A 22,585-nucleotide genomic window follows, 5' to 3' on the forward strand; every position below is an offset into this window, starting at 1 on the left:
GGTGGCAGGTGCAAGGGTAAGTGCAGACAGCAGGTGTGCAAAAGTGCAGGTAGGGGTACTGTAGGGTTACAGATACAGGCAAGGGTTGCCGGCAGGCAGTGGGGGTGTGCAACTGGGCGGGCAGGGACCTGGGCCCGAAATCAGAGGGTATCCAGGTGACCAGTGCAGTTCAGACAGGAAACCAGCAGGGGAGAGGGCGAGAGAAGGCAGAAGCAATGAAAAAGGTCTTGAGGTGCTTCCGGAACCGTAGCTGGTTCTCCTCAAGTTTCAGAGAGGCAGGGAGGATGATCCAAATAAGTATCAGGGACAATTTGTTATGACTAGCAGAAAGTAAAGAGTTAGAGAAATGTAATAGAGCTGATTCAGCCTAGTGGGCAAGCCAAAAGCCAGTTTGTAATGGAGGAAGAAGAGAGTGTACATGTAAAAAGGAAGACGCATATTCCACACATTCAAGAAGTTTATATGAGAAAGGAAGCAGAGAAATAAGATGGACATTTGAGGAAAGAGAAGAATCAAGTGTAGATTTTTTGAGAATGGGGATAACAACTGCATGCTTAAAAGAGGAAGGAAAGGTAGCAGAGACAAGTGGCAAGGTAATCAGCGCAGTAAGATATGGAATTAAAGGAGGCTAAATAGAAGAAATCAGGGCAGAAGGAGAAGGATCCAGTGGGAATGCAGTAGGATGAGCCCTCAGCAAGAATGGGGAAGTGTTGAATCAGATATACAGGCAAAAGAAGAGAGTGATAGAGAAACATGAGATAAGGGAGAAGTAGCAGAAAGAGAAAGATCAGGAGACTGGAAGGACACCCGAAGTGAGGTCACTTTTGAAGAAAAGAAATCTACAAAAATGTTAGCTGAACGAGGGGAGGAAAGAGAAGGATCAGGGGGACGAGGAGAGACAATAGAGCTTAATAGTTGAAACAGATGTCGAGGATGGTGGGAGAGAGAAAGAGTAAGAGAGTAAAAATATTGTTTGTTTTCAGTCAAAAGTGATGAATCGTAGGTGGAATGGAGTAAGGATAAAGTATGAAGGTCAGCAGGAGTACGAGATTTCCTACACTGAAGTTCGGCCTTGGTCAAGGGTGAGCGAAGGGAACGAAGAGCAGAGGAAATCCAAGGTTGAGAAGGTATTTTAGAAGGCATGAATGGACAGGAATGATGTAGAAAATCAGGTGTTGAGGATAAAGCAGAATTAAGATGAGTAGAAGCAGTATTAGCCGAAAGAGAATAACATTGATCAAGAGGAGAGAGCTTAGAAGAAAGGGAGGAGAAGATTTGTTGGGTTAAAAGAGCAAAGGTTATAACGTGAGAGAGATAGTTGAGGTGGAGAATCAGAATAAGTGCCAGGCAGAAGAGGATAGAATGAGAGTACAAAGTTATCAGATGAGTAAATAGGATGAACAGCCACATCAGTGTCCGGTGAGAAAGAGGTAAACATTAAATCGATTGAAGAGCAAGGAATATGTGAAGAAGGAGTAAGAAGCAAAGTTAGGTGAAACTAAATAAGAAGAGGAAGCAAAGGCGGACATGCATGAGTAGAAGAAAGATTAAGATTAAAGTTGCCTAAAAGTAGAGGAGGGAGGGAGAAGTTTACATAAGATAACCAAGATGGTGGAAGGCCTTTTGTGCATTTGCCTTGAAAGGATACTGAGAACTCTTTCCCTGAGTCATCATCTACGGCCTCATTAGTGCTATAAATGCTGAATATGTCAACAGAGGACCTAAGGCTATTATGGTTCAGTGCCCAAAGGCCACTTGGTGTTATGAGTCTCTCCTTGAATAGTCGGATTTGTGAGCTTCCCTGATATTTATCATCCTTTTGTGTATGCTTCTATTGGAGGTACAGTCTGCTGTACCCTGGGGTGTCCCTAGCAGGGACACCACTGTATATTCCAGTACCATGCCAAACATTCTAGTGTTATGTCACGCAAGAGTGCATGGGACATGGATGTAACCAAGTTTGGTTGTACCTCCCTGTCATCACAGGGCGAGGGATATGAATTCAGATAGGGTGGGTGCTTTAATGGTGCCTGGGTTCAAATATGAATCCACACATGGATTTAAAATCTTGCAAGATACCCAGGAAGGTTTGAATGTGGTGATGACAACTGATTGGCTGTACATCAAATGCCTAAATTGAAGGAACCCCTTGAATTGGCGCTGAGTCTGCACTCAACCTCTATATAACCCTATTTAACAGTACTGTCTGCAACCATTTCCGTTGAAATCGGGGGCTGATCCCCCAAATGAAGAAGAAGAAGCCACCTGAAGACAAACTACATCTGCTGCACCCCTGACACCCACTTCCTTACCACCCTGATGAAGCTGGAGATTCTGTAGACCATTGTAGTAGCAACTGGGATTGAAAAAGAACACTTCCAAGGTCTTGATGTTGCAACCACAGTGACAAGAACTCAGGAATCATCTGAAGCTAGTCGAAAACAAAAGAGGGAAACCCCGCAGTCAGGTTCTGAAATGCAGAATCTGGCTTTTTCAGGAATAGGCCCACTTCCTGAATTGTAGTGATGGACATTCTTCCTGTACATTTCTGCTGCTACACTGGAACTTTTATCAAAGATGCAGCCTGAATACAGAGGAAACTGCCCAAAAGTTTACTGAAAGCATCATTTATCTACTGGTTTCTACATTGTTTCATCAAAGTGAATTAATTGTTTACTTCAAATCTTGTTCTTTTTTTGTTTTGGGAGTTCTCTCCAAACACCCCAACCCAACCAAACCCTTACCACCCTTATACCCATTACCGCAACGTAAACATATACATTACTTCCCCACAAAGTAAATGCAATAAAGTGAATTACAAAAAAGTAATTCACTTTGATCAATCAGCACAGTCTATTGCTGTATAGGCCCACCGCTCAAAACATAGCGCTGATGAAATTTTTACCAAAGCACTGAGCCAGGAGTGAGAACCTCTATTGTCGGAATGGGGAACCTCATCAAAGAATGTGTTGACAAATTTGATAACTGAATAATAAAGAGACTTTTGGAACTGCAAAGATAACGCACAGTTAGCCTTGATATATTAATTCTAAGGCATATCGATACAGCTGGCATGAGAGCTCTGTGCTTTTTAACCCAGTGAGCTTTGGAGCTGCACCTAAATATCTTTTTATATTGCTTCAGCGAATTCACTTACATGCCTCAATAAATAAAAATGGCTTACACCATCCAGCTTTTTACAGCATATTTTTGCTTTGACCTGTATTGTCATTAGAGTTACTCTGGATTTTTTATTTAAACCTGCTTCTTTTTCCCACTCTCCTGATCCTCCTAAATGCAGTTGAGCGGGAACTATTTCTCATCCCCAGACTGGAGAGCTGTAGTAATTGCCTGGAAGGAGGATCTTCCCAGAATTCCCTGGCTGGTTCCCTCCTGAAACCCACATGGTGTGTCCATCCAGGTAAATGAGTCTTCTTTTTATTATAAACATTACTGAAGTTTAAGAACCCCCAAAAAATGCCCGGAGCCTAGAGGATGTTTTATTAGGAATAGCAAATGGTTTGGAAATCCCGGACACAAACATTGAAAAGATGTTATATGCCACTTTACTCTTTTTTTTAACTAACATATTCGAAATGTGCAATATGCTGGCTATGTTTTAGTGGTCTGTTTGTAAAACACATTTGCACAGTTTAATACTGGTAGGCTCAAATCAGCCCTTCATCTTTGTGTGGTTGTTAAAGTGAGAGCAAGTGCACTGGATTCCAACAACTCCTATTACTCCAGTGCTTGGAATCGGGTGCATTTGGGAATGAAGTGCTTCATGTACATTCCTGACTAATGACCAGCAGATAGGCTCCTGTAATTCACTTCTCTTTTCTTCTTTTATTTTCGTAGCAGCAAGAATCAATTAAAGAAACACAATTCCCTCTTCATGTTGCTCATCCCCAGTAATAATCTCCACTGGTAGTGCTTCTTCATGCAGTAGGTGGCTCCCATTTTACAGATAGCAAGTTCTCACAACCCTCAGTGAATTATTGATTTTGTTGGCAAAGACTATGTGGTGAACAAGGTAGGGTGACATGGGGAACCAATCGACTTGCTATCCTGTTACTTTAATGTTGTGGCGAGCGCAGGGATTCCTTCCTGTGTTTGCCATAGCCATAGAGAGCCGCCTACACAAAGATGCTACATTCCCTGTATGTGCTGACAGTCATGGCTGGCCTCCCACTGAGCTTAGCACAACACCAAAGAACGAGGGAACATTTCTCCTGGATGGGCCTTGAGCTGGTGAAGGACACTTCTGCAGTTCTGTACAAGCCTGGAGCAGGGGGTCAGCCACAGCACATATTCAGCTGCTTCAAGTCGTGGCAGGTAAGGATGGCCGAGGTTGCTATTTTCCTTATAATAGCCCATGTTCCCCTCCCCCTTTTTGTCTTGTGGCGCCTGGAAACACTTGTGCATAGGTGCCATACAAATGTCCAATAAAAACAAAACATTGTTTTTGTTTTGTCCCTCTAGTTTGACTATTGGCTAGTCAAAGTATAGAGGAGTCATTTAGTTTTCCTTTTTTTTCAAGTGTTCTTTTCTCTTCCTCTGTCCGCTGTACTCACGTTATCCTGTGACATTTTGTTTCCACTTAGCAAAAAATTGAATTTGAATGTCTTTTTGACACAAGACCTTTTCATGTCAAATGGGCACTTTTAAACTGATACTTGTGTATAAAACCTCCCGTTGAGCCTCAGTTCTTATTTCTGGCTGAAATGAGAGCGCCTGGAAACATGGGTGTTAGACACATCTGAAACATCTGAAGGCATGCACCATCACTTCCTGTGATGGCATTTCACCCTGCACCCCCAAGTGACATCACGTCATGTGATGTCATCAAAGGTCAAGGGTCGTGTGATGTCACTTCTGCTAACCCTGCCATTTGGTGGAATTAAGTTTTTGCTATGATGCCTGGTTGCAGATCTTTTCCTGCTCTTTGATAACACTCTGCAATGCGGAGAATTATCCAGCGAGAAATCATCTGCTTAGACACAGCCAGACCATTCCTGGACAGAGAGAAATCCCAAAAGAGTTGGTCATCATGCCTAAATTCTGCTGGCCTATTTATGTAGAAGCTGAGCAACCTCTACGGGTCCATCCTGTGTAGACTTTCCTCATCTTTAGAGGGATGTTAAGGAGTATACAACACTGGCAAATCAATGTTCTGGGAAACGTGGAAATCTGAAACCAGAAATTTAGAACATACCTTAAGACAAGCCTTCTCTTTGAAAAAATGAAGGAAGAGTGGCCTGCAAGATAGAGCCTGAAGCTCACTCGCACGCCTCACTGACGTGATTGCCACAGGAAAGCTGTTTCCGTGGTAAGTAACCTGCCAAAACACGAATGCACGCACTCGAACAAAGCCAAAACCGAAAGGTTAATACCAATTTGAAGTCTGCATCTGGAAAGAGAAATGAGTTGGCGGGTATCTATTTACAAGGCCTTCAGAAATTGAGTCATTACTGGAACTGGAAAGAAAGATACGTGATCCAGCGACTTCTTGAACAAATACAAAGCCACCAGGTAACCCTTGACTGTGCCTGCTGAGGCCAGTGACAGAAATAACTCCATCACTGCAGTGGTGGGACATGCAATAGGGTCTATCCTGTGCTCTGTAGAGCAGGCCTCAAGCTTTCTCCACCTGCATTTGTACAATGATCTCATAGAAGGTCTGTGTGCAGCCAGTAACACCTCAAATAGCTCTTCTGAGAGGTCCCAGTCCTCATATCTCATCCTTTCAAGAGCCACGCATGTAGGTTGAGGGACTGATATAGAAGGTGCCAGAGAGGTGGGCATATGGTCAAGTCCTGGGGCAAGCAAGATCATGGTGATTCAAAACCTCCTCAACCTCCTCAGAACCTACGAAATGACAGGTACTGGAGGAAACACATAGTGGAGGTTGAAAGCCTTCTCCACCAGAAACCCTCCCCTAGTGCACCCTTTTCCGGATATTCCCTCAAGCAAAACTTTATGCACTTCATGTTGGCCCTTGAGGCAACAGATCCACTGCCAGTGTACCCCACAGGGCAAATATCTCTTTGAGAACTTCCTGGTACACATCCCACCATTGTGCGAGACCGTGGTCTGTCTACTCAGAGTGTCCACCAAATGGGCCTCCGAAGCAAAGCTCTGGTTCTCCAGCAAACGGCAACCAGAACCAGAAAAAAAGCTGTAGCAACTGCCTGCATAGGGACAGGGACCCCTCCCCCCTCTGCTTGTTCAGAAAATATATGACCACTGTGTTGTCTATCATGATTAGGACGTGTTTCCCCTTGATGGAAGGTGCTAAGGCCATCAGGGCTAACCTGATCGCCTTCCACTCCAGTCTTTTGATATCTCACCAGCATTCCATTGGCAACCAAAGGCCACTCACCTGTAGATAACCACAATGGGCACCCCAAATCTACAGGGATGCGTTAGTGACCACCTGTGCCTGAGGCCACAGTGGCCAAAAGTGTTCCTCCACCATCATGCTCGCACTTCTGGCCCACCAAGAAAGGTCATTGGCCCCTGAGCTCATCACCTTGAGACTGTTCTTCATGGCACCAAAGTGTTGGGACCTCTGACCCCTCAGCAGCCACTGCAGAGATTGCATCTGCAGTCTGGCCTCTGGCACCAGAATAAAATGCAGGAAGCCACGAGACCTAAGAGGCAGAGGAAGGAAGCCTTGGGTAGACTGTTCTGTCACTGGAAAAGCTCAGCCATTTGCTTGCCACTGGTGACTCTTTCTTCATTGCAGAAAAGCCTTCCCCACCCATCTGTCCAGGGCTGCTATGATGAATTGGAGTTTCTGCATTTGTGCTACGTGGGAAATCTGTTAATTCAGGGAGAAGCCCAAACCGTAAAGAGGCAAAAGCAGGTTTCCTCGAGCTGAGTCGATACCTGCTCCAGAGACCTTCTTCAGATCAACCAGTTATCTAGGTACTGGAATACATGAACACCGGATCTCCTGTGGTGCGCTTCCAACACTGCAATCAGTTTGGTGAAAACCCCCGGCAAGGAGAAAAAAAAAATGGGAGCACATTGAACTGATAGTGAGTGTCCCCGATAATGAATCTCAGTGACTGCTTGTAGTTCATGGCACATGGAAATAAGTGTCCTAAAGGTCCAGCGACACCAACCAGGCCTGGAGTTGTAGAGCCTGGAGAATTTCTAACAACGCGATCATCCTGACCTTGTGCTTCCTCAGGAACTTCGGATGGGACAGAGCCCTCCTCCTTTCTTGGGGACCCAAAAGTAGCAAGAGTATCAGCCTGATCCTCTCAGTTCGGTGGAACCTCTACCACGGCACCCCTCAATAATAGGGTGCGCAGTTCCTCTTGAAGCTCCTGTTCCAGTTGTTGCAGAGGAGAATGTGATCTGTCCGGTGGTTTTCTTAGAAATGGTAGACCGTACCCCCACTTGACAAGCTGCAAGGCACATGTGTCAGAGGTTATCTCCTTCCACCTGTCCCAGTAGTATGATATGAAATGAATGTGGCTGCACTAAGAATGAGAGATGGCAGCCACCACACATGAATGCAGGTGTTACTTATATGTCCATTTTACAACTGCCACCAGTATTGTAACTCTCATAGTTATGTGATATTTGGAACAGGAGTACATATCTCAAATGCTTAAAACCTACTCTGTGCCACTGGACAGCATGTTCTGCAGATCAGGATACTGATCCAGCAGGACACAGGTGTACCCATGTAATCCATGTTTTTGGCATGGAGTTTGTGGAGAGGGGGCTTTGGTCAGCAGACCACCTTCTCTCACAGAGAATTACCTGCATCATTTTCTCATTCGCTATTTCAGTATTTAGTTGGAGCATGTGGGGCTGATCAGGTGGCAGGAATGATATGATATGAGATGGCATTTATAACGCGCCCACGCACAAGTGTTTCAAGGTACGACAAGGCAAGGGAGGGGAACAAGGGAAGACAAAACAACAATCTTTCTAGGCCCAGTGACATTGAGAACGAGCAAGTGCAAGGGAGAGGGGAGGAATGGAAAGTACTGAGCAAGGGCTACAACAAAACAAAAACAAAAAGGTAGTGCGGCCAGCAACGTGGCAAGTGCAGGTTTTGGGCACAGACAGGGGGTGTCTGATAAGTGCAGGTAAGGAGACTCTAGGGTAACAGATACATACCCAAGTGCAAGGGTTGCCAGGGGCAGTGTGGATGAGTGGCTGAGTGAGCATGGACCTGGGTAAGAAATCAGAGGGTAAACCAGGTGCACTTTGCCAAAGCAGAAAGATCAGCATGGGAGAGGGAAAGCCAAGGCAGAAGAAAAGAGGAAGGTCTTGAGGTGCTTCCGGAACCAGAGATGGTTCTCCTCAAGTTTCAGAGTGGCAGGAAGGCTGTTTCAGAGGGAGGCTCCTGCAGACGAAAGAGATTTACCACCAACTTATTGCTTGGAGAAGCGATTGACCCTGAGGGACTTGGAGGTGGAGGAGCGAAGAGTTCGAGTAGGAAGGTATTTACAGAGTGAAAGTTGAAGGGATTTTGGACCCAGGCACCAGAAAGCCCCGTGGACAATGCAAAGGGTCTTGAATTTAATCCTTGCAGCCTCTGGGAGCCAATGAAGAGATTTCAGGGCTGGAGAGATACGATCCTAGGGCTGTTGGCCAAGGACGAGTATTGCAGTCCTGTTCTGGATGAGTTGCAGAGGGTGGTTTTAAAAAGAGGCTGTTGCAGTAGTCCAGCCTGGAGAGAACCAGAGCTCTAGAAATAGTACGTTTCTGGGGAAAGGAGAGGAAAGGAAGAATACCTTTGAGGAGGTAATTTGAGTTCTTAGAGACGTCAGAGATTTGAGGAGAAAAGGAGAGAGTGGAGTCGAAGATGAACCCAAGGTTTTTCACAGGTGGGCGCGGGCCGAGGGAGGCCAGCCAGAGAGTGACAGGAAAGGAGGGTGCAGGTCCGCTGATGAGGAGAATCTCCGTCTTACTGGCATTAAAGCAGAGATCATTGGAGGCACACAACTCCTGGATAGCAGAAAGACAGTCAGAGATGAGAGAAGGAGAAGAGGTGGCAGAAGGGAACTTGAAAATGAGCTGATTGTCAACGCAAGCACTGAACGTTGGAGCAGAGAGTGGCAATGCGGTGGTCAAGGAGTGCCAGGTATTGGTTGAAAATCCATGGAGAGAGGTTAGACCTGTTGGGAACACCACATGTAGAAAGTGAGATAGAGGAAAGGAAGGACCCAAGTTGGACCTGGGAGGGTCAATCAGAGAGGAAAGAGGTCAGCCAAGCAAGGGCCTGACCAGTGATACCCAGGTTATCACTGAGACAGTTCAGCAGGGTGGCATGGTTGACCGTGCCCAAGGCAGAAGAGAGATCGAGTAGGATGAGGAGAGAAGTGATGTAAGAGTCAAGGTTGGAGACCAGGTCTTCACGGATGTTCAGGAGATCAGTTTCTGTGCTTCTGGCAGCTCTAAAGCCAGACAGATGGTCATGGAGACAACCAGCAGAGTCAGTGTGAAGATTAAGCTGGGAGATGGCCAGCTTTTCCAGGAGTTTGCCCAGGATGAAGTGATGGAGATCGGGCGATAGTTAGCCAGACATGAGGGGTCGGCTGTGGGTTTCTTCAGAAGAGGGTGCACAAGGGAGTGCAGAGGGGAGGGGTAGGCCCAGGAGGTGACGGAGTGGCTTCAGAAGTCAGCCAGAGCAGGAGCAAGGGTGTCAATGTGGTCCTTGATGGTTTTAGACAGGGAAGAACCTGTTTTGACAAGACTTTCATAGATCAGACTTGTCTAGAGACCTCGTCAGGGGAGAAAAGAGGAAAGGAAGAGAAAGAGGGAGGAGTTGTGGCTGAAGGAGGGAGGAGTTGTGGCTGAAGGAGGGTCAGAATTTGCAGGGACAGAAGGGGGAAGAGGTGGAGAGGAAGAGAGGGTGGACAGGATGTCCTGGGTTTTAGAGATGAAGTGAGAGGCAAGGGCATTGCAGAGAGGCTTGGAGGTGACAGGAGAGGTAGAGACTGCAGCAGATTTGGCCAGCTCCTTGCAGATTTTTAAAAGTTTGGCTGAGTTGTTAGATGGCACAGAGATGCAGGCTTGGATGTTGGCTCTCTTCTTAGTTTGGATAAGGAGCCGGTATTGCCTTTGGAGAAGGCGGCAGGCCAGTTTGTCAGAGGATGCACAGGAAGCACAACATTTTCTCTCATCGCCCCTACCCTTGGTTTAAGGGTAGCTAGGTTCGAATCGTACCAAGACTTGCACTCGGCTTTGGGCTTCAAGCGGATCCTCATGACAGGGGCATGAACATCAAGAGTATCAGGGATAGAAGAGTAGAGCATGGAAAGGGCTGTGACTGGTGAGAGTTAGCAAGAGGAGGAGGGGGAGAGAAAGTGGCAGGGAAAGTCTCAACTGACACCTGTTTCATGGGTCGGATGACCAAGAAGGTAGGTAGCAGTGTTGGAGTTGGTTTGGCCTGATGGGTAGAGAGGGATAGATGGGAGGAAAGGAGGGAGTGATCACTCCAGGAGAGAGGAGTGGTCAGAGGGAAGGAGAGGGGGAGGTTTGAGGAGATCAAAACATCAAGCATGTGCCCTGAAGAGTGAGTCGGGCCAGAGGTGAGAATAGAAAGAGAGAGAGCCACAGAGGTCACAAAGGAGTCCAGAGTAGGAGCAGGGAGAATCCAGATGGATGTTGAGGTCTCCAAGAAGTAGGAGTTGAGTGGTCAAGTCGAGGAGTGAAGAGGAGAGGTCTGCCCACTCAGAGAGGAAGGATGTGATCTGACCAGGTGGCTGATAGATAGTAGCCACAGTAAGAGAGTAGCCAGGAGGGGGAGAAAGCCTACTGACAAGGCATTCGAAAGAGGAGTAGGTCTTCATAGGAATGACAGAGGCAGGTATCCACTCAGGGAAGATCAGGGCTACTCCCCCTCCGGACTGGGTGGATATGGGTGCAGAGAGGATCTTATAGCCATCAGGGAGGAAGGTGTCAAAGTGTGTGACAGAGCTGGCAGTTAGGAATGTCTCAGTGAGACTGAGGACATCAAGGTCAAATTCTTCCAAGAGGTGACAGATGTCAGAGGAGTGTTTTACGGCAGAGCAAGAGTTTAAAGTGGTAATGTGGAGAAGGTTGACATCCTTGAAGGACTTCCGGGGAGGGGTACAAATCAGTGGTATGCCCTGCAGAGGTGTAAAAGGAGCACGAGGGGGGGCAGGAGAGGAAGGAGGAGAGGGCAAGGTAGTTAAGGGGGAGGACGAGGGGGGAGGTAAGGAAGACGGGGAAGGGAGAGAGGGGGCAGCAGGAGATGAAATGAAGTTGATGAGGCGTGAAAAGCGCCTGCCCAAGAGGAGGAGGTTGGCCTAAGGACCTTGGACCAAGATGGTGCATTCAGGTAGAAATGAATGATGTTCTTAGAAGAGTCGAAGGGGGCCAGGAGGACCTCCCAATGGGTGTCATCATTAATGGGAGAGGAGGAGAAAATAGAGAGCACAGAGACCATATGAAGAGCCAATGGTCTGGGGAGGGAATGACAAAGAGGATGTCGGTGAGGGTCTGTCTGAAGGAAGCGCTGGTATAAGTGTCAGCGATAGGGAGACCAGAGTTAGAGACCAAAATGTCCCTTTTGAACTTCTTCCTTCCAGACTTAGTGAGAAGGGAAGGATAGTTGATGGAGAAACAGTTAGCGAAGATAGGAGAAACAGAGAGCGCCATGGGTGAAGTAGAGAGAGAGAGGGGGAGGAGGGGGTAAGAACAGGATAAGAACAGCTGGGCAGAGTAGCACAGAGCAGTCACTGCGCCAAACCAAGTTCAACAGAGAAAAGCAAACAGTACAAACCACACGGCACAGCTAGATTCAAAATTGCAGTTGCAGTCAAAAACACAGCTAGATTCAAAATAGCAGTAGTAGTCAAACACACAGCAATATTAAAATTTGCAGCAGCAGTGAAAAACAGCAAGATTCAAAATTGCAGTAGCAGTCAAAAACACAGCTAGATTCAAAATTGCAGTAGCAGTCAAAAACACAGCTAGACTCAAAATTGCAGTAGCAGTCAAAAACACAGCTAGATTCACAATTGCAGTAGCAGTCAAAAACAAAGCTAGATTCAAAATTGCAGTAGCAGTCAAAAACACAGCTAGATTCACAATTGCTGTGGCAGTCAAAAACACGGCTAGATTCACAATTGCAGAAGTAGTTAAAAACACAGCTAGATTCACAATTTTAGGAGCAGTAGGTGTAAATCACAGCTGTAAGAGTGGGATGGGGAGAGGGGGAAAGACAGAGGGTTAGGAGAGTGAAGGGTTGGAGGAGACTAACCCATTGCTTTGGTGGAGAAATGTCACGGTAGTTCAAGGGTCCACAGAAATGTGTCGGTGAGGCATAAGGAGTGCCTCCGTGAGGGGGTGCAGAATGTTCTCTCACACTGACCCAGCAGCGGACAGGAAGCAGACAGGGGCCTTAAGAAGGGGCTTAGTGAGGGAGCTGGCTAAAGCCTGCCAGTCCCCAGTTGGTTGAGGTATAGCTCACAGTGGCCAATAGAAGGACAGGAGTATGCAGGAAAAGCATATCAGCAACAGAGAAAAGCCGGAGGCCATCTTGGAAATGCTGCAAGGTCGGCTAGAAGGCAGGCAGCAACGTGGAACCACAACCATATGTTGCATCAATACAACATGTTGGGCATAATATGGGAATGCCCAACAGCGCAATGACAACCACTGTAATCACAACAATAGCGGTCCAAAATAAAAAAGATTTTTCGAATTTTCTGATTTCTTTTTTTTTTCACGTTTCCAAAAGGTGCTTATAGCGCTGGAGAGGGCATCAAGGGGCTTCCTACCTCATGGAAGGAGTGAAGACGCAGTTGGGGAGATGAGGGATGTTGCTCATCACTCTCCGTTGTAGGCGCAATGAAGATCCAGCATTTGTTCTCCATCAATCTGATGTTTTGAGCACCTGTGTTGTTTAACTTCAAAATCTCCCAGTTTCTGCCTTTATGTCTTTCACTGAGCCTTTTTTGAGGTTCTTCAAATTTATATGAGTTGTACTTTAAGGGAGTTTCTAGTGGCGTTATAAGGATGTTTGTGTTTAAATAAAGTTTGAAATCCCTTGATGGATTTTTCGATAAAAATGTGTAGAATATCCGTATATCCCAAATGAGTTCACAATGTAGATGACCCACTACAATTTCTCTGTAGCTGGCTCAAAAAGGATTCTAATTGGAAGCTAACCATTTTATTATATTTCAACCCTTAGAGAGAGCAATCGGGTAATCATAGTGTTCTCATGATAAAATCTGAGGGCACATCCATGAGAATGTTGAGACTGAAGAACCATAAAAGTTTGAATTCTATTAACAGCCCTGGCAGAGATAAAGACATAATCTAAAATCAAATTAGACAAGTCTCTTTTCCATGTTGGTGCTAGGGGGATATCACCCATTATAGTGCCATTTAACTTTGTAAGATTTCTTGCCGCCATTAAGTTAATCCATCATTTTACTCTCAATGGAGAAACTTTCTTAGTGTCTGATATGCATCTCATATTCAAATCACAAAAACGACTAGGGTACTTTGAATTTGGCCATCTTCTGCAATCAAATTCAACATACTGTTTATAAGGCCATAGAACCTATCCTCTTTGATCGAAACTGGATTCCAGTATAGATTTAAGATTGGTATATTCGTGCCCGTGGGAAAAATAGGATTTGTTGAGGATAATTTAGTTAGTTGTATCCCCGAGTGAGTTGATGCCCATGCCTCTAATTTAATCCCGAAATCCAGTCTTACCGCTATCAGCATCCCTGCTGAGGGTTTGCCCTTAGCCTGCTTTTCCGCCAGTATCCAGGAAATGTCATAATTAGGTCACATGGGTTCACTAGTTATCCACGTCTCTTGTAATGCAATGATGTCAAATTTTGCCAAAGAGCTTCTACTATTTTGGTTTAATAAGTGTTTGAACCCTATGGAGTTCCACTCCGCCATTGTGAGATTTTGTTTTTCCCTTGACTAATGGCATTAATAGTTTTTCACATGATTGGTATCTGTGATGCTATTTTCAGCCACAACCAGTTTCGATGATCTGGTTTCTTTGACTCCTCTTTAAAATAAACTTGATAATTGCCCTCTCTCGCCCTGGGAATTGATGAGGAGCGGTCCAAATTTAGACCATAGAGGGGAATTATTAGAGGGATGTGGGCAATTAGTTCCCTGCTTCTCATTAGATACATTTTTATACATTTCAGTGGGAATTTCAGCTCTGCCATTGTTGCGATATGACATGTGGTGCTCATTCGCTGGCTTTCTGGGTGTTTGTACATATACGTGAAAACCCTATTGCAGAAATGTTTCTGTTGAATACCATAATAACTCCTTCACAATCTGGGACAGGATCGTTAGCTCCACTGTATCCATCTTCAATTTGTTAATGAACCTTATAAACTTTATATCTTGTGATTGTATGCGTTGAAGCTTTGTACCATCTTAAAAGCTGTCAATAGATTAGTGTGATTTGGGAAGGATCCGCATTGTGTCTGTTAACTATTTTTATCATTAACGTGTTGTCAATTCTCGGGGGCTCTCTAATATGTTTAGTGTTATCCTTTCTCTTGTGGGCTTCAGAACCAAAAGCTCTAGCTGAGCGGTTCCTTGTGCCCAGGGATGTAGATCTCCACTGAGTCTCTCGACCAATGAGCTGGAGGTTCACTCTGGTATGGTGTGTATGATCAGTCAATGGATCTTGAATGGGAGGACGAGATCTTTTTTGCTCTAAGGTCATAAAATGAGGATAAGCATTATCTATTTGCTCTCTGATTTTTTGGTTTGTTTCCTCATTGTCATTTTTAAGTATCACTTGATGATGATGTAAAAAATCCGAAATGACCTCTAAGTGAGTAAGAGACATTGCAGAGTACGTCACAAAATGTAACAGATCCGCCTGCTCCACCTCATCCAGATGTATTGGGGAGGTCGGATGTGTGCATATATTTTTGATCTGTATGTTTGAAGTAAACTGCTCAATGGTCGCAGTCTTTGAAGTTGGAAAATCATGGGGTGGTTTAGCTACCGTTACCATCCGAACTGGAGTAGTAAGTGCCTCTATACATTTGTTTGATTTGCTCATATTTATGCAAGATAAGGGGGCTGATTCTTAGTTTACTTGTTTGAGGCTCCTATTTCTACATTGCTTTTTTCCATTTCAATGGGCAAAATAGATCAAACACTGGTTCTTGCTCCTTATCCTCCCTTATTGTTTGTTTTCCCAGTGTAATTTCGATAATCTCACATGCCTCACCGTGCAAGGAAACATTTTGCAGTGAGCCTATATTATACTATATTATTATTATTATTATTATTATTATTATTATTATTATTATTATTATTATTATTATTATACTGAGCCCCATCTTCTATTATCTCGCATGTCTGTGAAACTGCCCCGAAAGGCATAAGAGATTTTGATCTGCCACTTTTTGTTTCACATATGATGAGGCTTGGTGTAGGAGTACAGGGCTTTTGACCCTGTTTATCATAGTGTGTTGTTTCAAAAGCTAGCCAATCAATAAAGCATTTAAAAGTGTAGTATTTTGTTGAGTTTTTGCTTCTAATGACTCAAATATTTTTGTCAAGCTAAAAATGCCAGTATTAATGGCTGCATATAGATAATTAGGGAGGTGGATCATCCCAAATGAGGGTCTTGGGGTAGGTTTAAAATATGACATGTCAAATGAAGCCGATAAGATAAAAGAAGAGTTTCCTGACTGTGAATATAAAATCAGCGAATTTGATACATTTAGGTGCGGTGTTATTGGCAAGTCCTCAATTTGTGTTTCGCTAATGATGTATGGAGATTGACAAGAGGGCCTCGACGATTGCTCCTGACCTACATTCTCCCCACTTGATTTTATACAGCTCGCCTGATGAGGTTGTACATGTTTGAGATTGTTAGGTGCTTGTACTGTATTCTTTAGAATTTGGGAGTATAGAGGTGGAATATTGGAATTGTCATTTAGATTAATTTGGGCCTCACAAAGCTGCAGAGATTAAATTAGCTCTGCCTGTTGCAAATTTCTTATTTTTCGGCTTCAATTAAGGCCACTTCACTTATTTGAGCCAGTAGTTGGGAGTCTGATCATGGCTCATTTAGACATACAATTTGCTGCAGATCGATGTGGAACCAAATAAAGGTGAGTTGGATATTCCCGCCTGATCAGCTTGATTGAAGAGCCTGGGTTATTCCTTAACCCAGGCCTCCTCATCAGAGGGAACTCTTCCTCGCGATACGCCCCACTGCTGAATTCCGATCATGACCAGACAGAGGAGTGGATCAAGCGAGAGAGCGGGTAGCAACACTGCTAGGTTATCAAGCTGTAAGGGAAAATGGTAACGGTTAGTGGAAGCCAAAAGGTAAAGTAGAAACACTCTCTCAGTATAAATTATTAACCTGTTCTATGGAGCTTAGCAGGATTCGTGTACCTAACGTAAGACGCGAAAAAACACCATCAATGAGAGAGGCCTCTCCTAAGGTTGTGTTGTTTTGAGGGTAAACAGGGCTTTCTTACCAGGTCATATGATCAGGTCAGCATTGAGGAAATGAGGAGTTGATATGGAAGGCAGAACCCGGAAGGATAGGACAAAATGAATGGTATAAAATAACAAACAGGAAGATTAGTAAGGGAACTAAACTCAGACGGAACAAGGGTCGCGCTAGATCTGGGGTGGTGCACTAACAATATCAGCAAGGCGTCACAATGAGTGCAGTATCTCCAGTTGTTCAGAAGAGGATGCTTGGTAATAGGGAGGTTTCAATAAGTGATTATCAATATGAAGAAGTGGAAGTACTTGTATGCAACGTAACCCATGGGTCTGGGTTGTAATTACAGTAAAGATATTAGAAACGAGCAAGTAGGGGACGAGGAAAGGAGTCCTTACGCCCCAGAGCGATAAGCAAGGGGAGATCAGCAACACACGTGGGTATCCAAGTCCAAATGGCAGGCAGAGGGCAGTCCGGTAGAGCAGTTAGGGTTCGGCAGGTTACGTGGGAGACAAGGTCCAAATGGCAGGCAGAGGGTAGTCTGGTAGAGCAGGCAGGCTTCGGCGGTTTAGGAGGTAATTTCAGGAATACGTTAGGAAACGCTAATGAAATGAAGAATCAATCAGAAGCACCAGCCTGTGGGCGAGAATGCCATATAAACAACCGCTGAGGGCATTTCCTCCTACGCACCACAGCTGACTTGATCACATGAGCGCCTAATGCGGCGCAGCGTTTTGCTGTGTATAGAACGGCGGATGCCCATCTCCACGACAACCGCCAACGCCACAGAAATGGAGCAGCAATGTTATGCTTGTTCACTGACAGAGGCGCCCGGGGAGTAGACCAATGAGGTGGGAACAGTTACGTGGAAAAGGAATCCTAACATGGAGGAGGCAGACTAGGCACAACCACCAGCTGGTTATTGGCCTTATGGCTGCCTTGACCTCCCTGGTAAAACTGCCTGATATCACCAGATAAAATATTTGCATGCTGTAATTTCGATTGCCGGAATTTCTTGCTGTTCCGTTGAGGATCTTTTAAATCAGCATCTAGTATGTTTTTATGTACAACAAACACAGTCGAAGCAGTTTCTGCCATAGTCGTCGTCAGAGTATAAAGGGCCATAAAGGCTACCTCAGTCTTTGCTCAAAGTGGGCTGATCACTGCTGTGCTGAACAGCTACTCCCACGTTGTGCGCAATTTTATGGGGGAACTGGGTAAAGTGGGAGTGGATTAACGCTCAATGCAAAGTCCAACGTTATTAAGTCTGATAGTACAGATGCTCCGTACGCTGTAAATGAAGTAAAGAATCACACCAGCAGGAAACAAGAAGACAGAGGTCAGTCACAGCTAAACAGCACTCTCTGGTGCACTCTCACTTTGCAAGCCTATGCAATTTTAAGTCTAAAACCCTTAAGGATCTGTCTATTGCTAGTGGTCTCAGTGCCACAGGCACCAAAGCCAAGTTGACCAAAAAATTATAGACTTACATGAATCTACTTCTACTAGAAAAGGGGGCAGGCTGAAGTGGATGTGGGTGTTCCTACTGTTTCCATTCTCCCTACTGCTGTATCTGTAAATACCTCAGATATTGTAAGTGCTCTTAAAATGCAGAAAAAGAGATCCATAGCAGCAAAGGAATATAGATTGATTTAAAAAAGGCTCAAAAAGTGGGAATCTGAGTTAGTTACCCAGGGCAGAAAGAGGGCACATCAGGCATGCGAGTAAGCAGGATGATTCTGTCAGTATGAGAAGCTCTCAAAGTTTAGTTTGGAAATTCACCTGCATGACATCAAGGTATCCGTTAAGAAAGCCCTACGTAATGTACTCGCAGAGAAATGACAGTCTCTTGAAAGAAGTTCTTGAAGTAGTATGACGTGAGTCTGGTGACGTCACAGGAAGCAGAAATGACATGCCATGAAGAGATGCAGAAGATGAAAGTATATAGACTTTATAGATTCTGATGATGAAGTAAAGAGTCAAGTGAAATTTAATGTGCAAGAATGAAGATTGCACGTACAAAAGCACTGAAGAAAATGCTAATCGCTTCATGTAAGTGTACAGATGCTTTAACGCAAGTAGACTAAGAAATCATAAGGCTGGCTATACGTATTGAATAGACTGCAGGCGGTGCCCCCATTTTACATATGTGTATAGAATCTGGATGTTCCACAATGCGTTTAGCAAACTAAGACCCAATGAGAAGAATGGACTGAAAGTGTGACGCAGCAGAGAAAGATGGCTGATGATGAAGGAAGAATGGAGAAGGCTTGTCTGGCCCAGTGTCAAGGGTTGAGGCAGCCAAGAAATTGGTTATCTATTAGAGAAGATAAAATAAACGTGAGAAGCGAGATGAGCTTCTGTTGAGGTGCAATGGAAAAACACTAGGAGTGCCAGGTTCATTTAATAGTATTAAATACTAAGAAAGGAGCTCAAACACAGTCTCCTGTCACATGGTCGAGTATGAAATAGACTTCGGGCAAGCTACATTGTGACTTGAAGATTAGGCTGTGGTCACACTCCCTTCTATTCTCAGGCACAGTGATACTTTGCAAGGCCGAGTTCAAAGACAATTAGAAAGGCAGACAGAAGGAGTGATGATGGATGATGGGTTAATTGGGTGGGAATGCATGATCAAGCACACCCACTAGCACCTGGGGTCAAAGCTTGCATGCTGCAATCAAGTGGAATATTCCAGAAGGGCACAAGCATGCCAACCAATTATAGAGGGCCACATAGCCAAGAGCCCTATAGTTTGAGAGCCAATAAAACGTTGTGTATTCTATGGCAACAAAGATGACTTGCACTAGGGGTGGACATAAGTTGTGCACCTAATGTTAGAGTGCCAATCATAATCCTATCCCCCATAGAAAGTATACCTAGATTTTCCCCTTAAGCCCAGCACAACCCCAAGTAGGTTTTCTTATTTTGCCAAGTAGTATGACGTCATTGATGACGTTTTTTAGCATATAAATGTTTTTTTTTGTGAAACATTGAGAAGCTTGTGCGACGTCCGACGATGTCTGCTGTACTCCCTGTTTTAAATAATTGTAAATAAAACAGCTACATTTTGCCAACTTTCTGAGTCAGTCTTATTATTGGTGTCAGAGTAAATTCTGCATCCCCATCCATCCAATAAACCGTTACCTACGAGGAACTATGGGTTCACTCCCACACTCAGTTCTCAGTGCTGCTTTCTTCATTCATCCACCTTTGAAACTGGATGTTGCTTCCTCCTCTTCCTCCCCAGCAATAATAAACTCCAACTCTAAACTTCACACCTGCTCCTCAGAATCAAATGTACACTTCTCTTGCATTACCATCTCATCCTCATAATACCACCTTCTCTTGCCAAACCCTTACACTACTCTGCTGTTACCAACTCCTTCCTCACAATACCACCCTCACCCTCAATACTCTTCCCATTTAAGCCTCCATCCACCAGCCCCCTCTTTCCAACTTCATTTGCAACTCCAGCTTCCCATTCGTCCAAACTTCTCTTCTCACCAACCATATCCAAATGCAGGTCTTCTCATCAGCCCCAGCTTCTCTCTCTCCGAACAACTCCAGCTCCTTCTACTCTGACTAAGGACACCTGGAACAGTGTTCATTCCGTCCCATGGCTGCGCTATTCAGGGAGGGGCTACACCTGTGGCTTGTTAGTGGTTGTGTGCTGGGATTGGTTGTTGTTACTAAGTGCTCCCAGGTTTTTGCCAACTTGGAAGCCATCAATTTCTCTGTGACCCTGCCATGTGCCGCCTGTGCTGTGGTGAGATCTCCTGTTTCTCAGAAATGTAAATGAAACACACTGGGGCGATATGACCGGAGCTGGCGGGCTGACTGTCAGTAATGGCTCACCCAATTTAAGGGCCTGAGTGAAGCGGGAGTCGCTTTACCTGGGCTGCGGTGCCGTTACTGACAGGGCCAGCCCTCCGCCAAGGGTTATATCGCCATTAGCACCCATGTAGTTCCCTACGCGGGTGCTAATGGTGTGTATATTCTAAAAATAAAATAAAAAAAAGAAACTCACCTTGCTGCGTGGTCCGGCGCTGCGCCATGGTTCCAATTTACTGAATAGTCTGTGTATTTGTGAGAATAGCAACCTTGTATTCTCAGCAAAGAAAATCTCAGATAAGACAATACTTCTCTTACTTGTTTTCAGCCATGGTAGAAACCCTGGTCATAAAGCAATGGGTTTGCATCATTGTATCTCTGTAAGAGCTTGGGTCATGTCCCTTTTACGTTTTGCAGTGACTTCCATGTTCTGGATGAAGTTATAAAAATGCTGCAACACTTGCTACTAGTATCTGGTGAAGAGAAATGTTTCCCTTTGCAGGCAAAGGCACCAGTTCGTGCACAGGGGTTGGAGGTTACTGTAAAGAGAGCAGCATGCTCTTTCAGTTTGCGATGGGGTGCCTTGTCAGAGTGTTGAGACCATAGCAATGGTGAAAGGCACTATACAAATGTCCCTTAACATAGCATAACATTTCCCTGCAGTGCCTCACTGGGGACTGGCAGGAGTAGGGCTCCTGGGACTAATCTGCCCCAGTCAACTGGTAGTTTTTTTGTTTTATTGTGTTTTTTGTTTCACAATTAAACTTTACACATTCAACAATTACACAATACAAAAATATAGTAACACATCAAATATTTCATTAAATTAGGCTATTGGTCACACGTCTCCTACACAAAATACAATATTTATTTTTAAAATTCAATAAGTTCATCAAGACATCGTAAAACAGCCAAAGTCAGAGAATCCTGTCTCCCATTTAAAATGTGTGACCAAAAGCAATCATGATTGTAAAACCTTATATCATCTATTTAAAAAAGTAATATATTTACATGTATTCCATAGTGTTTGGGGGCATATTAGCAGCAGATGTTCCAAGGTGTCTATCATACCATCACCCCTACAATATCTACAGTCTATTCTTCACTTCAAAGCCATTTTCTTGCCCCTTCTACTTCTCTAGTGGGATATAAACCCAATCTAAATCTTAGAAATGTATTTCTTTAGACCGGGCATGTCAACCTCTTAATGTATTGTTAAATAGATAGTACTCAGTGACGTCATTTCACCAAAATGCCAGGGGTTGTGGAAGTGACATCACATGACCCTTGACCTCTGATGACATTACAGGAAGTGATGTAATTTGATCAAACCCCAAAGTGACACCACAGGAAGCGAAAGAACATAACCTTTCGCCCCTTGACAAAACAGGGAGTGGCATCACATAGCATTGTTCCTAAGTACAAAACGAAAAATATGGTTATGATATCACTATAATGGGATATACATTTCATACAAGAATGGATCCCCATATGTATCATTAATATAAGTGTGTATAGGCCCATATTACCAAATTACTGTGAATGCAAGCAGACATCCAAGGCCATATGATAATGATGTGTTATTATAAAGCACTTAGGATTTAGCACTTTATATGGAACAAATATACATACAACATCACCAAACATGTGTTGGTACTCATTTATTGACCTCAGAAGGATGAAATGCTGAGTTGAGGTGTTTAAGAACAGACTAAATCAGTGACTCCCCCCCTGAAGTGTTCCTCAAATAAACCTTTAATGAGTCTAGCAATTATTGTATAGAATTCCACAGAGACAAATGATTTGTTATTCCTATTCTTTCTTATTTAGGGTCACTGCTCAAAATGTAAACCCCCTGTTCTTTTTTTAAGAGGCCTGAACAAAAAGCCACTCCAGAAACAAAGAGCCACATGGCACTGGCCACAGCAAGCCCAGGAGCATACATTTTTTTATTTTTAGGGGTAGCAAGGGAGATGTTGGAGGTTTTGTCTTATTGGGGCAAATTTGGGATTTGGTGGTATTTTCTTACCATGATATTTTGGTGGTACACTGGCAGTAAACTGGCCTTACCATTAGAGATAGTCCAGTATTACCCTATTTTGGTGATAATATAGTGTTAGCTTGTGTTGGTGGTAATTTTAGTGGTATCTTACCTTGTGGTATTTTCAGAATTACCTTATTTTGTGGTATAGCAGTGAGCATAGCTTTTTATACTACCCCATCATAAAACAAACCTATCCTCTCTATTAGAATGTCTCTTGGTCGCCTGTAGAGAACCCC

General features: G+C 44.3%; 1 protein-coding gene across 1 annotated transcript in view; it reads left to right on the top strand.

Annotated features, from left to right (window-relative positions):
* The window catches only part of LOC138513101 (E3 ubiquitin-protein ligase TRIM69-like), a 90,398-nt gene that overhangs the window by 22,836 nt on the left and 44,977 nt on the right, over window positions 1-22,585 (top strand). Inside the window, exon 3 of the mRNA XM_069627767.1 lies at window positions 3,302-3,421. Coding sequence (XP_069483868.1) covers window positions 3,302-3,421 — 120 coding nt within the window. The remainder of the gene's footprint in view (window positions 1-3,301; window positions 3,422-22,585) is intronic.

Source organism: Ambystoma mexicanum, chromosome 12 (assembly GCF_040938575.1).
Source record: "Ambystoma mexicanum isolate Mex_15411 chromosome 12, UKY_AmexF1_1, whole genome shotgun sequence".
Taxonomy (NCBI): Eukaryota; Metazoa; Chordata; class Amphibia; order Caudata; family Ambystomatidae; genus Ambystoma; species Ambystoma mexicanum.